At 47.4% G+C, this 19,975-nt stretch overlaps 6 protein-coding genes across 6 annotated transcripts; 4 read left to right on the forward strand and 2 right to left on the reverse strand.

Annotated features, from left to right (window-relative positions):
• Positions 1-1,084: 1,084 nt before the first annotated feature.
• Positions 1,085-6,946, forward strand: M431DRAFT_7029 (hypothetical protein; the record flags this gene model as incomplete). Its single annotated transcript, XM_024921804.1, has 2 exons — positions 1,085-1,151; positions 1,272-6,946. 2 exons carry the CDS (start codon positions 1,085-1,087, stop codon positions 6,944-6,946), a joined length of 5,742 nt encoding a protein of 1,913 aa, XP_024772165.1.
• Positions 6,947-7,228: 282 nt separating this feature from the next.
• M431DRAFT_89878 (hypothetical protein) lies at positions 7,229-8,292 on the reverse strand (the record flags this gene model as incomplete). Its single annotated transcript, XM_024924074.1, has 3 exons — positions 7,229-7,769; positions 7,841-8,138; positions 8,229-8,292. The coding sequence occupies 3 exons, from the start codon at positions 8,290-8,292 to the stop codon at positions 7,229-7,231; spliced, it is 903 nt and encodes a 300-aa protein (XP_024772166.1).
• A 910-nt stretch (positions 8,293-9,202) lies between these two features.
• M431DRAFT_483641 (hypothetical protein) lies at positions 9,203-11,861 on the forward strand (the record flags this gene model as incomplete). Its single annotated transcript, XM_024916137.1, has 7 exons — positions 9,203-9,295; positions 9,352-9,482; positions 9,554-9,848; positions 9,899-10,375; positions 10,434-11,528; positions 11,581-11,780; positions 11,837-11,861. 7 exons carry the CDS (start codon positions 9,203-9,205, stop codon positions 11,859-11,861), a joined length of 2,316 nt encoding a protein of 771 aa, XP_024772167.1.
• Positions 11,862-12,282: 421 nt separating this feature from the next.
• On the forward strand, positions 12,283-12,835 carry M431DRAFT_463451 (hypothetical protein). The gene has a single exon (XM_024915379.1). The coding sequence runs from the start codon at positions 12,537-12,539 to the stop codon at positions 12,717-12,719; it is 183 nt and encodes a 60-aa protein (XP_024772168.1). The 5' UTR covers positions 12,283-12,536; the 3' UTR covers positions 12,720-12,835.
• A 1,384-nt stretch (positions 12,836-14,219) lies between these two features.
• On the forward strand, positions 14,220-15,189 carry M431DRAFT_509767 (hypothetical protein). Its single transcript, XM_024919353.1, has one exon. It carries the CDS (start codon positions 14,230-14,232, stop codon positions 15,055-15,057), a length of 828 nt encoding a protein of 275 aa, XP_024772169.1. The 5' UTR covers positions 14,220-14,229; the 3' UTR covers positions 15,058-15,189.
• A 467-nt stretch (positions 15,190-15,656) lies between these two features.
• Positions 15,657-19,159, reverse strand: M431DRAFT_90721 (hypothetical protein; the record flags this gene model as incomplete). The annotated part of the gene is made up of 3 exons (XM_024924179.1): positions 15,657-16,617; positions 16,651-19,062; positions 19,128-19,159. 3 exons carry the CDS (start codon positions 19,157-19,159, stop codon positions 15,657-15,659), a joined length of 3,405 nt encoding a protein of 1,134 aa, XP_024772170.1.
• Positions 19,160-19,975: the final 816 nt, after the last annotated feature.

Below are 19,975 nucleotides of genomic sequence, written 5' to 3' on the forward strand. Positions count from 1 at the left end.
AAAAAACATAAATTAACTAGACTACTACTAAGTAAAAGAATTAATAAAGTACTAGCTAATAGTTACTAAATAAAGGTTTAATAATAACTTATTATTTTAATTTTAATTAAGTAGTTTATTCTTTATACCTAAGAGAAATAATTAATATATATATATATATATAAAACTTAAATAAGAAAGTTTAAGTATAATATAATTAATTTTAAGCTCTATAACTTATAGTTTAATAATTTAATTATATTAAATAAGCTTATTTTATTTTTTCATTAACTTATAAAAAGTAATAATAATTTTACTTAAAAATAAATTATATATATAATATAAAAAGCTATATAATAAAATAATATATTTAATTTTTCTTAATAATAATTATAACTTAATTATAATTTAATATTATAAAGTAGTTAAATAAATAACTAAATTTATAATTAATAAAATTAAAAACTTATAATTAGAAATTTAAAAAAACGTTTTTAAAGTTAAGTAAAGTAAAATATAAGTTAAATTAACTAAAGGGTATTAAAAACTTTAAGCTAAGTAAAAGTATTAAGAAAATTATTAAAAAAGTTAATAAAGTAATATAAAGGGTTTTTTATAATTAGTTTTTTTTAATAGTTTATTTTTTATACTTAGGAAAGTAATTTAATATATATTTATTTATTAAATTTTTTTAAAATTTTTCTTAAATTTTATAATTTTATTAATTATGAATTTTATTATTTAGTTAATAAACTTTTTATATATTTATTATATATTAGTTATAATAATAATAATTTTCTTAATTTTAAATTAATTATTAATATATATTATTTTATTATTTTATTATTAATACTTTTAATAATAAATATAATTTTTAAAAAAATCTTATTATTTTTAAAAAGTAATTAGTATTTCTTAACTTACGTAATTTTTTTATCTAAAGTAATTACATTTAACATTATATTTAACTTTTATCTCTATGCTATAGCTCCAAGTGGAACTCGGCCATAGCTCTCTCTTTCACTATCCACAACACGAGGTCCTGCTATCTCAGCCTTGCTCATCAACCTTTTACAATGCGTACTCTCATATCCTATAATATATTATGGCACTGGAACTCGAAGGGCTAATCGCTCGTCTATTGCTCGTCATCTCATGTGCCGGTGAAAATGGTATGGGCTTCCTTGCACTGCACTTATTTTGCCTTTGTCACCAAAATTAAGAATCTTGTTCTAGCACGTTGAAATAGCTAAATAATTATCGGAGGACGGTTGTTAATGCTTACCACATAGGTCTCTCAATCTCGGAATTCAACGACGCTGCGAAATTAGCACTCTGTCTGTCTGACAGTGCTGCTTCGTTTCACAACAACCAAGACGTCAATCTTCAGGATCCAGGATCGAAATTCTCGGATCATGCAGTCGCCACAATCTGGAAATGGCTTGTCCGACGGACCGACATATCCATTGGGCCTCGCCGAAAGTTCAATCACTTGATGTTTTCAGAGGTGTTGGCATTGGAAAATCTCAACAAGGGTCGTAATACTCGTCCAGAGGTAGATTTTGTCAACGGCAATGGGCGGACGCAGCAAGCTGTTACCTCTACTACCTCGGGGCCTAGCGAAGGTAATGACATTCGAATATATGCTTCTCCGGAGATAATGTGGGAGGCTATCACGGGACATGCGATAGACTATAAGCGCGTTCCTCGTTCCGAATGGCTCTTGCTTCTTGGCATCGCTTCGACGAAAGCGCAGGGGATATTGCAAGGTGACCTTGGTCGCCTAGTTGACCAAGACAAGCGCTCAGTACCAAAGCGAACGGATGCACTAGTCAAGAAAGGGTATATTACCAAGCGAACGACTCTTGTTCGGGGAACAAAAACAAGCAAGATGTGGCTCAAATTGTTTGCTCCCCCGTTGCCAAAAGACAGGAGCGCAGCCGCGGAACCGGAAGCCGAGATGAATCTTTCCCGCCAGGTCCTTGCCATCAACCTCGAGGCCGTTCCTTGGCACACGAGATGGACTGGGGAGTCTGTCGATTACACAGCGTTAGCAACCACTATCATGGCAATCTGTAAGGAATGGGGTGTTTTACGAATGCAAGATTTGAAATCTAAGTTGGGTGTTCTTGGCATGCGATGGCAAATGAAAGTGGTTTCTAAAGTCTGCCGGTTTCTGAATGCGCGAGATGCGATTCGTTATGTTGCTGCAAAGTTGAACAACAAAGTGTTTAATGACTGTGTTCAGTTCAATCGCGATCTGACACCCAAGGACTGGTCTATATTCCTCGCAACTGGAAAACGAGCCGGCAAGCTCGCTAGATCCAGCGAACTCTATAGTCAAGATAGTCACGACGTTACCGACTCTTTTTTCAATCAATCTGCCTCTTCGAAATGTCTAGAGGTCGCCCCAACGTGGCCATCGGATCAACCCTTGGCTGCTACTATCACAAAAAGCATAATGGCATGCGGCGAGGCAGGTTTGACGAATCCAGATGTGTATGGGCTTACGCTAGGTGTATCTTTCACACGTTTTCTATCCTCTTTAACGACATGTATTTCTACGCCAAATATCCAACCGGCTCAGCTACAGCATCTACAAGTAAGGAGCGAGCACTCGAGAGCTGGAAAAGTCGCATCATATAGATACTCGCTGCCATCTCTTTCACAGGCTTCGCCCTGGGTGCTTCAATCGCCCGATACTTTGCCAACCAGTATCGACGAACAGGAGGATCAGGAGCGACGGACCGACTCACGCCTATCATATGGGTTCTCACAAGAATTGTACTCCATTGGGAGTTCCAAGCTAGCTAATCTCAGTCAATCCAACTTATCTCAAAGGAGACAGAGAGGCAGGCCTCGAAAGATTAGATCAGAGCATCAATTTGATCAGAGTAGTGATCAAAACAGTCTACAAGAGGCATCGCATAGCAGCCATCCCGGCGTTCATCTCATAAATGAAGATTACACTGATGCGAGAGACTCGATGATCATCAAATTGAAAGCACCACAGGACGCTCTCAAAGAACTCATGAGCCCGCTTCTTGAACCACAGGCGGCTAGTCAGCAAACTGATCTCCTCGAATCCGAGCCAGCAACAACAGAAGCAGCACCGGACATTCTCACTGGCGATGTGACTCAAGCCAGAAATACATCGCTATCACCTGATATACGAGTGCCTACAGAATCCTCTCAGTCTGTAGGTCGTGGCCGGGGGCGGGGGCGTGGCCGGGGATTAAGCCGCCTTAGTAACCGGGGGCGGGCTGAATCTTTCACCAATGACACAACCAAACGCAAAGGATGGAAATGTGACAAATGTGGCAGGACTTGGAAGAATGATATTGGCCTGAAATATCACCTCGAAAAGTCTCAAACTTCCTGTAATCCATCTTATAGCCCGTCTAATGTCGATGGATTCCGCAGAGAGATTAAGTCTGTCCCTCGTTCAACGAGAGCAACCAAGTTGGCTGAGATCCCCCATGCCGTCCCTGCTCCATTGACAAGGGCTTCACGTCGGGTCGCGGGTAAATCAACTGAACAGAAAGAAAGGGGAGAAAAAGACCAACAAGATGATGATGATGATGATGATGATGTAGAGATCTCGAGATTCAGGTTATCACCAGCAGAAACGAGACCCAAAGTTGGTAAATCTTCACATTATACGACATCGCCAACTGCTCTCCGTCACCCAAAAGAGATTTATCGTTTACGTCAATCTTCCAAAGCCCAATCCAACTCAGACCATAGAAACACTTTGAATCTTTCATCTCTTCCACAGGAGCAGATTGCTATTCTACGGGTGGATATGAAGCAATCAAATCAGATGCTTGGCTTAAAGAATCGGAAATCCAATACCGACCAGTTAGAGATCCTTTCAGGTACCGGATCTAGTTTGAACCAGCCTGGACGGGATTCAGGCCTCACCCCCCTTGTCGGAGAGATGGACGTCTCGAATGCCGACACAACCTGTAAGCCTGATTATGAGACTACTTCCCCAGCATATGGCACAGGGAAGACAGAGGCAGAATTGGCTAGCAGCCAGCAATCATATGGGCCCGTGTCTGGCAATGGGGCAAGTAAGGTTTCAAAGAAAAAACCTCTCAGAAGTGAGGTTACTGACCAAATCTCTGCGCTCCTGATGGAGATGCTTGCCCAACAGGATGGGGTCCTTCCCGGAGGGCATTCCCTTTGGCATGCTCTCACCACCGTATGGAATACTAGATACCCCGAGAAACCAATACCGAAAACAAAGGACTTCCAAGTGGCTCTAAGCCGAATGATTAAAGCCAAGTCAGTCCTGGAGCATTGGCATGGCTTTCAAGATCATAGCGGACTCTTCGCCAAATGCCAGGTCATTACGTTGCCGCATCTTGATGCTTTCTCCGCAGAAACTCTGAATGTTGTTGAGAGTATTAAGCAGCGACACCCTCAGCTCTTCATACCCACGCCGTTTCGGTCTTCGGGTAATAATGTTGAATATGGAGAGAGGAAGGAGAACCGCCGAGGACGTCGTATTCTTGCTGGTGAAGTCGCACAGCTGGACGCTCCAGTGTATGCGGCTCAAGCTTCAGCCAAGAGGCGCCACGGAATGATGAGCGACATAACCACTCCAAGCAAGCGAAGGAAGTTCGCTCAGATCAGTTCAAATAGTCCAAATCTGGCATCTCTTTCCACCCCACCCCACGACAAGTATGAAGTAAGATGGGCTGCAACCAGCTGGCTTTCTGACAATATTGAGGCCTCAAGTCAAAACAATCGCAGCATGGTTCATCCAACTCATGAAGCGAAGATACAATTCTTGGCCCCGAACGTATTCTTAGATGATGATTGGTCTATAAATGATCACGGAATGCCACAGGGAACAACACGACCCCTCCGGTTTTCTGATATAAATGCTACTTTCGGAGGCTCACCCACTGCTGTCGCCGTAAAGGTTACTATGACCGAACCTGTGAAGATTTCAGTTGACGATGGAAACTGGCCATATCTCGATTTGCAGTTTTTCGAGGAAAAAATCAACAGTTCTAGCTTCACGTTATGTGGCTGGATGCCTGATGCAGAGTGGTTTCGTTGGGCTGACATGGTCCAAGGCCTTGACAAACGTATATCCGGGAATGAGACTGGAAGGCCAACCCCTGCTATCGGTACCGAAACTGCTCATGATAGATTCATGAGGGGCTTAATCGACTGTCTCGATCTTGAGCTAGCTGAAAGGGAACAGTTCATCAAGGCATCTCCGCTGGTTGCTGGTCCATACAATTTATTCGTGAATTTTTCAGCTGGTTTTGAAAGTGCTACTTCATTACCTAGTCTCAAGTGGCAGCACCAGGGGCCATTAAATCCCCAATCTGTTGACCAGATTTTGCACGAATCAGAAGCCTTGACATCAAGTGATGACGAAGACTCCGAGTTCAGCTTGGATGCTTCAGTCCTAAGATATTCCAGGCGTCCCCTAAATGTTGGCGACATGACACAATCGAAAATTAAAAGGGTGGCTCTGATAACTCGCCCACTTACTTCAATATCCCCGAGGGGAACGTACGGAATAGACGAACCGGGGGCACTGGAGATAGAGGACGGCCAGCTGGCAAGTCAGGGAGACCTCCTAGCCGCTTTCGTCGTCGTCCGAGTCTTGCTAGGAGGTGCAGATAAAGCCATCGATTGGGGCCTTTTACTTCATATCTTCCCGAATATGCGACTGGCTGCCTTGCGTAAATTCTGGGCAGCCGCATGTAAGGAGCAGGGGCCTCATATAAAAAAATTCACCCGAGATGTTCAAGAACGGCTGATCGAAGCTTTTGAAAGCCTTGAACTCCCCATGCTGGACTTTGAAAACCCGATTGAATACGACTGGCAAATCCTTATTAAATGGGCGACGAGGATATCTCGCCAGGAAGGCTACCAAATCCCGCAGACAAGAGACCTTCTTGCCCACCGATTCTTGCTCAAAGCCAACAGATCCAGCGAGGAAGATTGGTGCGAGAGATATTTCCATGCTCAATCGTCGATTTTTTCCAGGTTTGAGGCGGTTACATCGGAGCCCGGTGCACTGCCAGTCAATCAAGCCTTTGGTTGTATAAATGACAATGCCAATGCCGCGAATGCAAATATTGCAAGATCATGGATCAAGTCACTTTGCTGCACTAGCGAAGCGAAATACTCTGTGCGAAAGATTAAAGAAAAATTCCTCACCTTGTCAGGGGAAGGCACAGAACAAGGCTCGCTATTACTTAAGGAAGCCATCGATCAACTCACAGCTCAAAGGGTCATTTGCAGGAGCAAAAAGACACCATTTGGAGGTCGTCCATATAGGCTGAGTGAATGGTATTTGTCAACGTTGAGCAGGGTGGCGCAACGCTCAAAATATGAAGAGGCAGCAGCTTTCAAAATCCGTATGGATAGCATATTCCGTACGGGTGAGGCGTTTGAGATACCGTACACTCTGAATGACGGCTCTATGATGGCACTGACGAACTTGAATGCTGCCGGAAGAATTACACTTGCTCCCTTGGACATACCGAATATCCCCTTTGGGTTCGAACCGGGTAATTATGAGAGTCGAAAGTATCCTAAATCTTATTATCATTTCCGACTTCAGGCCGTTCCAACAGACCTGTACCAGTACAGCAATGACATTGCCGTGCTACAAGCTGTGACGCAAGAAGAGTTGCCTTCTACAACTTTGAAAGGGGAAATCCCACAGTGGATTGACTTTTTTGGAGAGAAAGACAGCAAGAGATGGTCCGATATACTGGGGGCCATTTGTTTCACTTATGCCACCAAAGGACCCATGGCTATCAGGGACGTTTGTAACTCTTTGCGGCCGATTCTTGATGAATTTGAGGCGAGTCTCATTGTAAATTGGGGCATAAAAACGCGTGTTTTTGAAGAGGCCATGGGTGGATTGGCTGTAACTGTGGGAGAGTGGTGGTGGCTGGCTGTACCATGGCAATACAGTCGACAGTGAGAGCAGGCTGGTAGCTTATTAGTAGACAACCCTTCCACGATGAGCTTCCTCCCCTTTCAAAATGACTTATATGCTCCTAGATATCGAGCGGCAGTAGTTACGATAGGGCGAGATCATGAGCGCTCCAAAATTGATCATTATAATTTGACTTCATTGGCTGCTGGCCGTGCTATTGGTGACCCATGGATATCTACTTCGCACATTTGACCTAAATATTACTGATTGTTTGAATGCAGGGGAGGGAAGCCCCAGGAGCCCTCATCCCAATTACAGGGCAGCTGGTTATGTACTAAACAAAACTTTAAGAACCAGTGCAATCAACAAGATGACCAAAGCTATAATCACTCTGTCTATCCACAGTGGGACTCCATCGCTTCCGGCTCTTGTCTGGTTAGCAGTTGAAGAGTTTCGCTGAGTTTCGCGTGAGGGCACCGGGAGTGATGGTGCGACTACGTCATTTGGGATACTGGGAGCGGTCTGGACAAATCCTTCTGCCAGCTCAGCTTCTTCGGAGATCTTATCATTTTGATCAGGTACATGTGAGACCTTTGACGTATGAGCTGACTGTGATTGGCCCTTCCCAGCAGCCTCAAGCTCGTCTCTCCAGCCCATGTTCAGCTCAGCGGGAATTGATATATCCTGGCATGGAGAAGCGGCTTGTTTACAGCGGTCTTCGCATTCGGCGATAATGTCCGCGTTTGTTCTGGCACAGACTGCGCATTTGAACGACGCTGACTCTTGAGCAAGCCGGCGGCGGACCGCTTCGGTAGTCTCCAGACCACCTAGTTGACCCAGAACATCCGTTTCCATGAAGCTGCGGAGCCTGTGTCATTACCGTCATCAGTCAGATATCAAGGGCTGATAGGGACATGTGATGGAGCGCGGAAGTCCTACGCGACAATGGCTGTTCGGATACCCCAGGCTGGCTGCCATGTTTCTTCATGGTGACCACTTATGCTGAGGCAAATCTCCCGGTTGGCCTCGAAGCGGCCGTTTGGAGTGGAGAAGCGAAAGCTAGGAGGCCGAAGAGGATACGCTGGAGGCAAGATAATACGGCCATGATAGACACCCTGGCTGTATGGGGAATTTGGAGGGCCTCGGAGGGTGAAGTGCCATTCAAAGAGATCCGACTCTAGTGGCTCCGCGGTGTAATCAGGCGACGGCGCATTTGAAAGCTCAGCAGCCTCGCGGACTGGGAGATGCCCGAGTTAGTGCTTCTATGAAGGATGAGACATGGCTCTCTACCCTCTTGTCTCGAAGAGGTCGGGGAGAGGGAACTAACGTATGCGTCGAATAGTGGGGGATTTAATGTTAGTGTGCGAAGGAGTTGCTGTTGACGCCGCCATTGGCCGCAGATATCCTTGTGAGTGGCCCGATGGGCTGTGAGATGGGCAGATGGTGGACGGCGATGTTAGAAAGATAGTCGTCGTTGTCAAGCGTCACCGGGAAGAAGAGGGTGGAGAGAGAGGTCTAGACGGCGAGGTTCGCGGAGTAGCAGAGAGGTAGAAAACAGATTGCATTTAGGAAGCTGGATTTCCAAGTGTCCACAAATAAGAGGTCACCGTGGTCTTAATCTGTGACACAAGATGTGATGATGAAAGATGACCTACTAGGCTAGGTAGGTGTTCCTGGCAGGCAGGGTAGGTACATTGTTACCAGGTAGTTTTTGGGCACCTGCTTGAGCATCCTTGAAAGGGTTGGAGAGACCATAGCAACCGCCAGGGTCATACGTTTAAACATACATTCGAACATTAAAGTTGTTAATCACATTACCATGAATTCAAAACTGGGCTCAAGCCATAAATATAAAATCGCAAGAAACCAAAATTGGTAGGTATTTATAGGGTATGCTTGCACATTCAAGAATCGATACGCAATGACTTCGTAGAGCTAGCTCACTAACAGCTTTACTAGCAGACTGCTAGCAAAGCTGCTAACGGGTTGCTACGATAACCCCTCTATAACGATGATGCTGTGCGGGATGTTGATTGTTCTAGTGGGGCCGAATTGCTCCACGCTGGCCAAAGAGTCTCAGTTTAGACTGCTAGCTGTCCTCACAGCGGTGCTCGTGCTTGCAAACGTGTTATCATTTTGAACAAATGATATACAAACCAGTCGAAAACCCTCTCCCTCAACAACCCCGAGCATCTCACGCCTGCGATACATCAATTGCGACCCTGCCAACCTAGCTGTACTTTTCGTGCCAACACATCATCCGGCTGAGCTGAGCGTCCAGCGACTCGGCTCGATTTATCAATGGACTACGAAGCAGTCAAGGAGCAATGGAGCGAGGTGGAAGATCGCGATGGCGTTCGCCTTAGCTGGAATGTCTTCCCCAGCTCTCGAATGGTATTGATCACCTTCTGCGTACACTTCCTTCTTGCTCTTGCTCATAAATCAAACAGGAAGCCTCGAGACTAGTTGTTCCTATTGGCGCTCTATTCACCCCGCTGAAAGAGAAGCCCGAGACGCCTCTACTTCAATTCGAGCCCGTCACATGCAAGCAGCCTTGTCGATCGGTCCTCAATCCATTCTGGTAAAGCTCTCCCGCGACTAAACAGCTTCCTTGGTCCCTCGTGCAGGGTGTCTAACTGATGACAATGTTAGCCAAGTCGATGTTCGTGCTCGAGTATGGATCTGCCCATTCTGCCTGTCAAGAAACCAGCTCCCTGCGCATTACAAAGACATCACCGCGAATGCGATCCCACCGGAACTGCACCCTGCCAATACTACCATCGAATATAGGCTGTCAAGGCCTGCTCCTGCGCCGCCTCTGTTCCTGTACGTGGTTGATCTATGCCAAGAGGAGGACAGCTTGTCTGCACTCAAGGAATCACTCGTGATGAGCCTCAGCCTGCTCCCAGAAAATGCGCTGGTTGGCCTCATCACCTACGGCACAATGGTATGCTTATTCTACATCTCTGTATGCAAATGGAAATTAACTGTTCCTAGGCCCAAGTCCACGAGATTGGCTATGAAGGTTGCGCCAAATCGTATGTGTTCCGCGGAAGCAAGGACTACTCCGCCAAGAATGTCCAAGATATGCTAGGACTGTCTTCTCAACCCGTGCGGCCTGGAGTGCCACCACAGGCAGGTCGCCCAATGAATGCTGGAGCCGCGACGAGATTTCTCCTGCCTGTTCAGCAAGCCGAATTCCAGCTCACCAAGGTTTTGGAGGCACTACAAAAAGATCCCTGGCCAACCGCCAGCGACCGGAGAAGCCTTCGTTGCACAGGTGTCGCTTTGAGTGTTGCCATCGGGCTGATGGAATCAACTTTCCAAAACTCTGGTGGTCGCATCATGCTCTTTGCCGGCGGGCCTGCCACTGAAGGCCCCGGTATGGTTGTCGGTCCGGAACTAAGGGAGCCGATTCGTTCACATCACGACATTGATCGCGATAACGTCAAGTGTTACAAGAAGGCATTGAAGGTGAAGCCAACAAGATTTAATGGAGTATCATTGCACAGTAAACTAACATGGCTGATAGTTCTACGATAACCTTGCCAAGCGCACGGCTCATAATGGGCACATCATCGATATTTTCGCGGGCTGCCTCGACCAGGTTGGCTTACTGGAAATGAAGGGGCTTTGCAATTCGACAGGAGGTCATATGATTCTCACTGACAGCTTCACATCTTCCATGTTCAAACAATCATTTGTCCGCATTTTCGAAAAGGACGGCGACGATAACCTCCTCATGGGCTTCAATGCAGTGCTCGAAGTGCTGACGACCAAGGAGCTTAAAGTCACTGGCCTAATCGGGCATGCGGTATCTCTCAACAAGAAGTCGGTCTCGGTTGGTGAGACAGAATGTGGTATTGGTAACACCTGCTCATGGAAAATGTGTGGCATCGACCCCAACTCCAGCTATGGTATTTATTTTGAAGTTGCCAACCAAGGACCGGCAGCTCACCAACAGGCACCACAAAAGGGAATGATGCAGTTCTTGACATATTACCAGCATTCCTCGGGCCAATTCCACCTTCGAGTAACAACTATTGCTCGAAATTTGAGTGGCCCTGCCGGAGACCCGGCTATTGCACAGTCTTTCGACCAAGAAGCAGCGGCAGTCCTCATGTCGCGGATAGCTGTTTTCAAGGCCGAAGTCGACGATGGCCCAGATGTGCTTCGCTGGGTGGATAGGATGTTGATTCGGCTTTGCTCCAGATTTGCAGACTATCGTAAGGATGACCCGACGTCGTTCCGCCTGGAGAAGAATTTCACCCTCTATCCCCAATTCATGTTCCACCTCCGAAGAAGTCAGTTCCTCCAAGTTTTCAACAACTCGCCTGATGAGACTGCGTTTTATCGCCATGTCTTGAACCACGAAGACGTCAGCAACTCCCTCGTCATGATTCAACCGACTCTGGACTCGTACACATTTGATCAGGATGGCGGTCAGCCAGTGCTACTTGACTCTGCGTCCATTCAGCCGACCCATATCTTGCTGCTGGATACTTTCTTCCACATTCTTATCTTCCATGGCGAAACCATTGCTGAGTGGCGGAAGGCTGGTTACCAAGAGCAAGAGGGATACGAAAACTTTGCTGCTCTATTGGAACAGCCAAAGGAAGATGCTAGAGTAAGCACATGGAGTGAATGATTATGTAGTAACGGCTAACATTGTTCCTTAGGATCTCATCACAGATCGGTTCCCGCTGCCCAGATTCATTATTTGCGACGCAGGCGGCTCCCAAGCTAGATTCCTGCTATCCAAACTCAACCCATCAACCACCCACACGACGGGACCTTACGGCGGTGTGGGGGCAACCTCTGCCCAAACCATTTTCACTGATGATGTTTCCCTGCAGACTTTTATGGACCATTTGATGAAGTACGATATACAAACAGACCCAGTTTTGATGCAAGACATACTGACGATTATGATAGGCTCGCTGTTAGTGGCACGAATTAAAATGGGTAATTTAACAACGGGTGGGACTATGAAAGTCCAACGAGCCGTCAGAAGAACCAGCCTCAAATGGAAAGAAAAAAAGGTTATTATTAGAAGAACTACAATCCCTCAATTCACCAAACGCACACACAAATACGGCTCTAGCTTTCAGCCTAATGATACATAATAATAGAACTATTTGCTGATGACAATATGAAGTTACCCCCTAATTCCCTCGGGCGATCGGTAGTCAATGCTCAGTTGCTCGATTTTCGCACATTATGGGGAGCTACCAAAATGATGTTGGTCAGCTGGAGGCGTTGCCTCAAGTTGGAGCGGAGCCAAGAACAATATGAAGGCGATAATGCGAAGAAGTGTCTGCATGGGCGATTCGACCCCACATTCGAGAACAATAGGATATGATGTGAATGATAACTCAATGCACCAATGCGATATGAAGCGGCGCGACGATTGATTAGCCTGGGAACAATGCTTGGCAACATGAGCAGAATCAATTCTCCGAGTCAATTTCGAACCGCGCAGGCCATCTTCACGTCCGTCGCAATGATATAAAAAGGTCTAGGATTTCCGCCATCTGGAAACAAAAATCAGTCCATCATCAACAGCTTCAATCACCTTACAATTCAAGCCTCTCTTCACCAACCTCACCTCTTCAACCCTTCAACCACCATCAAAATGGCCAAGTTCCAGAACACCAAGACTGACAAGTCCACCACCACCCTCGGCTGCACCGTCATGGCCAAGCCCACCAACAAGATCGACGAGTACCACACTACTATCGGCTGCACCGTCATGGCCAAGCCCCAGGTCAAGAAGATTGACGAGTACCACACTACCCTCGGCTGCACCATCATGTAAAGAGTCTCATGTGTGAGATATCAGACGAGATTGCATCTCTCGGGAATCGGCACAGACCACAACCAACGACTCACGATTCAGATGGATGGGATTCAAGTCTACCCCCGAATGTGTTATGCAATATTCAATATTATTATTTATACGCAATGATTTCAACGTTTAGGCCTTGTATTCGACAAACCGTCGAATAGCCTGGCTTTTTTTCCCCATCGCCAACCCCCTCAAGCTTATTTATTGACTGGATAAGATGACGGCATGGCTGGATGAGGCAGCATGAAGCCAGCATTTGTGACTCTGGAAAGGGAGGAATATGCTTATCATGTACACTATATACCAAGATTTAGTGTGAGAATCACACGGAATTATATTTTCATCTATACCTTTATTCAGTGATTTCTTTTGGTCCACATGTGCATGCTTTGTACTCGCAACAACGGTTGCACGATTACCTAACTTAGCATCAATGCCCAATAAAGAGCTGGTCCATCCATTTAGCCATTAATCCCTGTCGCGGGGAGATGCTAAGCGATCAGATGCAGGTACTTGTACAACGCGTGGACTTTGGCCAATATACGCGAACACAGCCCGCGCGCACTGGGGCTGAATGACGCTTCACCCTGTCAACGCCGAGTCGCTTCGCGCCCGTCATCCAACTTCACCTCTGCACTCTCACCAGCGACACACAGCCCTAGCGCCGTCAAACTCAATTGCAGGATATAAAGTTTATTGATATTTCCTTGACTACAGTACCTTGGGTAAGTCGTGCGACGCTTACTATGCCCGTCTCCCCCTGTCTTGTAGCACGAGTACAGAAATACACAGCGGACTGGGCAAGATTCAACGAGCCTCGGTCGAGATTCGCAAGACGGACACCAATTGCACACGAATTTAGTTAGCGGAGCGGTATCATGATTTTGGATGCGCTTCAACCGCCCCTTTCCAGGATAGGAGGCTGTGTCTGTGTCAGTGTCAGGGGAAGCAGAAGCTCGCCTGTCTGCGCTGCTGGAATGCGGGCGTGCTTCTGCGTAACCAGGCTTGACGTTCAACATGGCGCTTGAGCAACCATCCTTATCCTACCCAGGCATCTCCTACTGCTCATGTTACGCTATGGCTCGGCCTCTATGGCAGCAGGACTAGGGGCTCTGTGGGCTCGCCTCAGTATTGCTTCAGCTCGAGTTCCTTCTTTCACTTTGTCTTATCGCATACATACTAACCTCCTGCAATCTTGAATCATTACTGACGGAATACTTTGGCATCTAGGAACCTCGTCGCATAGCCGCTCGTTTCAATCCACATCTCTTGTTGGCACTGTCGCACCAAGTATCTAACCGAGATTCTTCTTCTTTAATCTATCAACGCCAAAAAATTCGATCATTTTGAGGGCTCCGTGAAGCCTTTTCCTTGAAATTTTCTCAGCTATCTGCTCAACTTGTATTTTTTACTACACGACCTACGGCAGCATCGCTTTCCCATGGCGTCATCTGAGGTGGATCAAAAGTACCTGGGTCGAATGGCCAGGAGCGTTGAAAATGACAACACCATACTCTCGTCAACACTTTACAAGATCCTGGGCCTCTCTCTTAGGCTCTCTGACAAACTCGTCGAGGTCAAGAAGCAGCGCAAGCCTGATTCGACGCTCCATGAAAACATTATGCGCATCCTTTGGCTGGCACGCGAAGGGCTCAAGATGCTTCAGGAATATGTCATCCCTTTCGTTAGCAATTGTGTTGAGCTGAAAGTCCTGGCATACAAGTTGCGTGCCAGCTTCTATCACATCTTTGTGCTTTTTCGAAATCAGCCCCGCGTGTCCAACATGCCGGGCTGGGATCCCGACGCCGTGCCGACCGGCCAGGTTGCGGATGATTACCAACATGCGATACATCATTCTCTTGAAGGCGGCCCTGTTGGCCCTCCTCCTGGCTTTGAGGCCCCGGTATCGGCGCTCTCGCTCTCCTTCTTATTGCCTGCCAAAGACTACCTGCCCACGGCAAATCAGTATTTTGAAGAGGCCGCAGAGTTAGCTGATAAACTTCTCTGGGGCTCCCACTCCTTGCGTTTATCAGTCAAGACAGAATACGCAGCGTTTCTTTATGAATGCGTTCACGACGCCAATGGTAGCCGCAGCCTGGCAAGAACTACGATCAATGAGGTCTATGAGGCTACAGAAGGCATGGACGATGACATGTTTCGCGATGCCTGTGAATTAGTTACCGTGTTGGGTAAGATGATGAGGCGTGGCCTTGGATCCAGCAACACACTTCACAGCAAAGCCCAGGCTTTGATTACAGCTCCCACCGCAGGCACGACTCCTCCTATCGGCATGGAAAATCCAATATAAACCTCAAACTATCATGGGTGATAGCAGCCAGCCGAGATCGAACCCATCACCGAACGATGTGAGCCATCTCATTCCGCAGAAGAGCTCATCAATCCTCGTTTATGAACTAGCCTCTCGTCATGTATTTTTTCCTCAGCGTGCATAAAGCGTATCTATCTACCACTTCAAGTGAATCGAATAAACACATAGCATGTTTACAGTTTATGTTGGTATATATATCCCTATAGTTAATGTTTAGATTATTATTTATGTATTTGTCTATCTGTTTATTTATTCATGAAGTTTTGTTTATTTATATATAGTCTTGAGCACAACCTCTCCCTTAATCGTACTCAGCTATGTTACGCCCGAACTCACTGTTCTGATAGTCATCTGAAACCTATTTCGCATCAGCACCCTCCTTGACATGGCTTGTATTCCCCTTTCAATAGTATGTTCATATTGATCGGCTTTGGGCAGTGCTTTCATGTCTTCACGTCGGTCAATGTCAATGGTGAGCGGATCGCTGATATATCAACGGTTTATGCGTCCTGGAAGATCAGCCCAATGACTCTCAACTTTTCTTCTTTTCTTTTCTTCTTTTCAAAATAGTCATGATGTTAGCCTAATGCTGCTCCTGGCCTAGCTGTTGGCGCCATTTTACGACGCCTTGTCGGCACATTCATTGACGATTCATGACTGACGTCCTCGATCCCTGCGTCAAAAGGCTTGTGCCCGCTCAACGTTACCAGCTTGATAACGTTCCCATAAGCAAAGGCTACTGATGTTGGCCCGACTCTTACGCTGGGACCCAGTTCACAAACAACCAACTGCCCTGCATCTTCGTCGGAGAACAGTGGTGTGGTTTCGTCCAACTCGTCCCAGTCACTCGCCGCCGCCCTCCACAATTCCCAGCGGCTGAAAGCCCCCAATTCCCGGCTTCGTGTGCTCGGCATGCGGCTCCGTACCCCCGATAGATCCTGGCGTTGATGTCCATGTCGACTTCTCGGCTCAGTACGGGGCCGGCGACGAAGACCTAATGTGATCCCATCGGACAAGAGGCTCCAAACACCAGGGTTGCTGATGTGCTTCTTTCGTTCCTTTGCATCAGCCCAACTGCACCATCCGCTGCTGTTACCTGTATCGTCGATGTTCTGTAGACAAATCGCGTCGTCTTCATCCTGAGGCGTAAACGTGTGTAGAACACAGTCGCCCGAGACCAGCGCCAAGTAGCTAAACGTGAAGGATACCAGCCCTAATGGCAAGGCATTTGGTGATCGATGGCAGGTGAAGGCGCATGAGAGCGAGCGTGGCCGCATCTCCTCTACGGAGAAGCTCCACGAGGTAGTTCCATCATCCAGGCTTATAAGATGAAGATCTGTCTTGGATGATACAAGGAAGTAGGGGAGCGGTGAGAGGGTTACGACTTGGTGGATTTCATCGCTTGCAAGTCTTCTAGAGAGAAGATTCTGCCTTTCCCACAATTGCCCAGTTCTTTCCATGATATGGACATCTCCATTTCGAGATGTTGCTACAAGGGAGACCTTCGAATGCTTGCCAACTGCGTAGATAGAAATTATTCTCGTTAGTCAGCTATACTTGAAATATGACAACAAAGGACAAATCGAAAATTCACCTTTGCTCAAGAGCGGGCGGGCACATGTCAATCCTAGACAGATGGTGGACTCGCGGGTTTCTCTCGAGGCCGGGTCTACATCTAATGCAGATCCGTTCCTCCATACTATGACTGCTCTTGGAATATCTGATGATTCGGTTGGTTCCAGAAAGAAGGATTCTGGCTTCTGGTTGTAGGTCTCTACGGCCACGGAAGCGCCGTGGACATGGGTTGTAATATTCCAAAAGATGACCGTGTCGGATGATAAAATCGCCAGCCAATCCGAGTCTTCACTCATGGCAACTGCAAGTACGGGAAATTTCACCAGGATTTCCCTTTCCAGGTTAGAGATTGGGCCTTTATTCCTATGATTAAGGTCCCACAGGCGAATCATGCGGTCTAGACCAACTGATAGAACGAAGCCTCTTGGTGAGTAGGCGAGCATAGCTATATCGAGTGTGTGTCCCCTGGAGAGGGTTTTCACACATAAGTTGGATTGATCACTCGAGTCCTGCAGCTCTTCCGCCTTGGTCTCATCTTCCGGCAGCAGGTAGCTTACTAGAAGGCGTAGCAAGGCAACCACAACAATGTCGATAAAGACGAACGTACGCAGCTGGTGATGCGCAAAGTCATATATCGCTGGGAGTAGTGCGGGCTCTTTCATCATCGGCACTCGGTTGGACCCCTTTTTTACAAACACTAAAGGCTCATAGACTCTAGCTATGTAGCTGTAGGCTGAAGGTTTTATGAGGCGGATTATTTCACGGGCGGCATCATGATCTTGAAGTCGCAGCCAAGACGTGGGAGTTCTTGCTTGATGGATGTCCTCCAGATGGGATGCCTTGAGCGATGACATGTTGGGTTCCAAATCCTGGCCATTGTATAAGTGAGCCAGCCTCTGGGAAATATCGCTGCCACCGAAAAAGTGAGACTGCGCGATGATGACGAAGCTAATCATGACGACTGTTCCTGCAATGCGTGTTGATAATGCAATTTTGCCTTCAAGCATACGCTTCGCCCAGGATGGGTGTTCCCGAGGGCGACGTGCTTTTAGTTTGCGACGCATGGCCTCTCTGGCGAGAGCATCTCCAAGCTCCATTCGCCGCACATCAACACTAAGGACGGAGATGAAGAAGCTGGACAGGAAGAAAAAGTCGAGCACAATGGCAATTGCCGCAAATATGCAAAATGCGGATACGCTTGGGGTGACGGCATAGGATAAGCCGAAGAGAATCAAAAAGTTTTGGACAGTGCTAACCAGGGCAGTAGGCGCAGTCTCCCCAAAAGCAGACCCTATCCTGCTGCTTGTATTTTCTCCGGAGGGAGTGCGGACTACGGCGTCCATTAGGCGAAGGATATGCTCCAAGCTCATGGATAATATGACGAGGGGATATGCGGCTCGAGGGATGCCAGACAGGTCGATTTTGAAGACGCCGCAAATTGTGAAGCTTGCGGCAATTGACATGATAATCTGCATCACGACGGTGGCTATCAGACCCAATTTAGACTTGACAGCGCGAACCTTGGACACTTGCTGGAGAAAGTACACCAAGGACAGCGTATAAGCCAGGGCAAGAATGATGGAATCCTGCACTGACATGGGCCTGAATTGAAATTCATAGAGTTGGCTGGCCGATACATTGCCGCTGGGAGGATATATATCCCATTTATCGCCCATCTTGACGGGTAACGATCGTGCTACAGCCTCCCACTGGCGACCAACGGGGGAGTCTGTTCGATACAGTAAAGTGATGACGAGAGCATCAGCGGCCAACAAGCGGCGGTCCTCAAAACGCTTCCCACTGAAAACAATGGAATGCCGTAGAGTGATATTTGCGGGAGTGGTGTGGTTCTTCTTGTCATTGACTGTGGCCAAGATATCCTCGTCGGCCAGGATGCGATCACGGGAGCAGTTCCAGTACAGCAACGGCGATTGAAGTATCCACGACTGGTTGGTCAGACCATTGACGATGTGGAGGGCATCCCGCTGTGCTGGAGTCAGGGGAGATTCGGAGTCACTGGGAGGGGGCAGACCAAAGGACCTGCTGGGACCAAAATCTCTGGTGTCGCCTAAAAGCGCATCCTGCAAATCAAGGGCCGATAGAAGAATATCGGGACTAAGTGCTTGCATGTAGCTCGAATGAACCCAGATGGAGCGCATGACAATATCGGGACTGGCCGCATTGTCATACGGAAGCGGCTGAGCGGCGGTCCAGACATGACGAGGGAGGGTTGAGGCGCCGTTGATGACATGGCTGGTGTAGATGAAGGGCAGCGGATAGATCAGAAAGGACGCTATGGCGGCAGTGATGAGCAGCGTGGAGATTGCATAACGGGAGGCATAGCGGCCATAGCGAGTGAGGACTCTTCGAAGCGGGTGAGACGCTGAGAGGACTGGCGCCTCTGTTGTTCTAGAGTTAATCAATCAGCTCTGGTGAAGCTGCAGTTTCTTATAATGAGTTGAGGGAGTACTCACCCTCGCAGTGGATAGAGCAGATACCAGATCATTTGCGATACGCTCTGAGATTGAGCATTGTTTCGTTTGTGTCTTTTGGCTTGCGATTGGCGCTATTCACAGGCAGATGGTGTGAGGTGATGATTGTAAAAAGCCTCTGCAGCTGGTGGTGTGAGCTGTTGCAGGACCTTGGCGGGTATGAAGGGACCCAGTGTATAAGCAACATTCCAGGATTAGTATCGTATCGGAGATCTGCCAGCCTTGACCATACCATACCCAGAAGGTGCCGGATGGCGATCACTCAAGGGATGTCGTGAGTACTCGCAGGTGATTTGCTGTCCGAGGAGAGGTACCCAATACCTGCCACTTGGCATTTCTCCAGGGGTGCCAACCACTGAAGATTCGACGCAGAGACACCGCCGGGTTCTTAGAGTACATGTACCTGAAACTTGTAACACGGCAGAAGGCCACTCGCTCGCGGGATACATAAGAAGAAGTTAATAAAAATTGAATAACTAAAAAGGGCATACTATTTTCACCGTGTTTTTCATTTTGTAATTGTCTCGCTGGCGAGTGCATATGTACATGCACTTTGCGTCCACCGGTACTACGGCACCAAGGCACGTACTCGTACAGCAGACAGGTACACTGGAAATGGAGACGACGCGCTTCAGTCGGTAAACTGCCAAGCTAAAGGTATACCGTACCTACTCCGCATTGCAGGGGCACATCCCAAAGACAAACGCCTCCCAACCGCCTCTCCAACTCCCAGCTCCAACTTTGGGTTTGCAGTTGCAATTGGCAGCCCCTGCGAGCTTCCGTGACCATGGCAGAGTAATCGAGTCGCGGCTGAGGGAATTCAAGTGCTC

Source organism: Trichoderma harzianum (genome assembly GCF_003025095.1).
Source record: "Trichoderma harzianum CBS 226.95 unplaced genomic scaffold M431scaffold_9, whole genome shotgun sequence".
Lineage (NCBI taxonomy): Eukaryota > Fungi > Ascomycota > Sordariomycetes > Hypocreales > Hypocreaceae > Trichoderma > Trichoderma harzianum.

Coding starts and splice junctions, on each gene's coding strand:
- M431DRAFT_463451 (XM_024915379.1), top strand. CDS start 12,537: ATGGCCAAGTTCCAGAACACCAAGACTGACAAGTCCACCACCACCCTC.
- M431DRAFT_509767 (XM_024919353.1), top strand. CDS start 14,230: ATGGCCAGGAGCGTTGAAAATGACAACACCATACTCTCGTCAACACTT.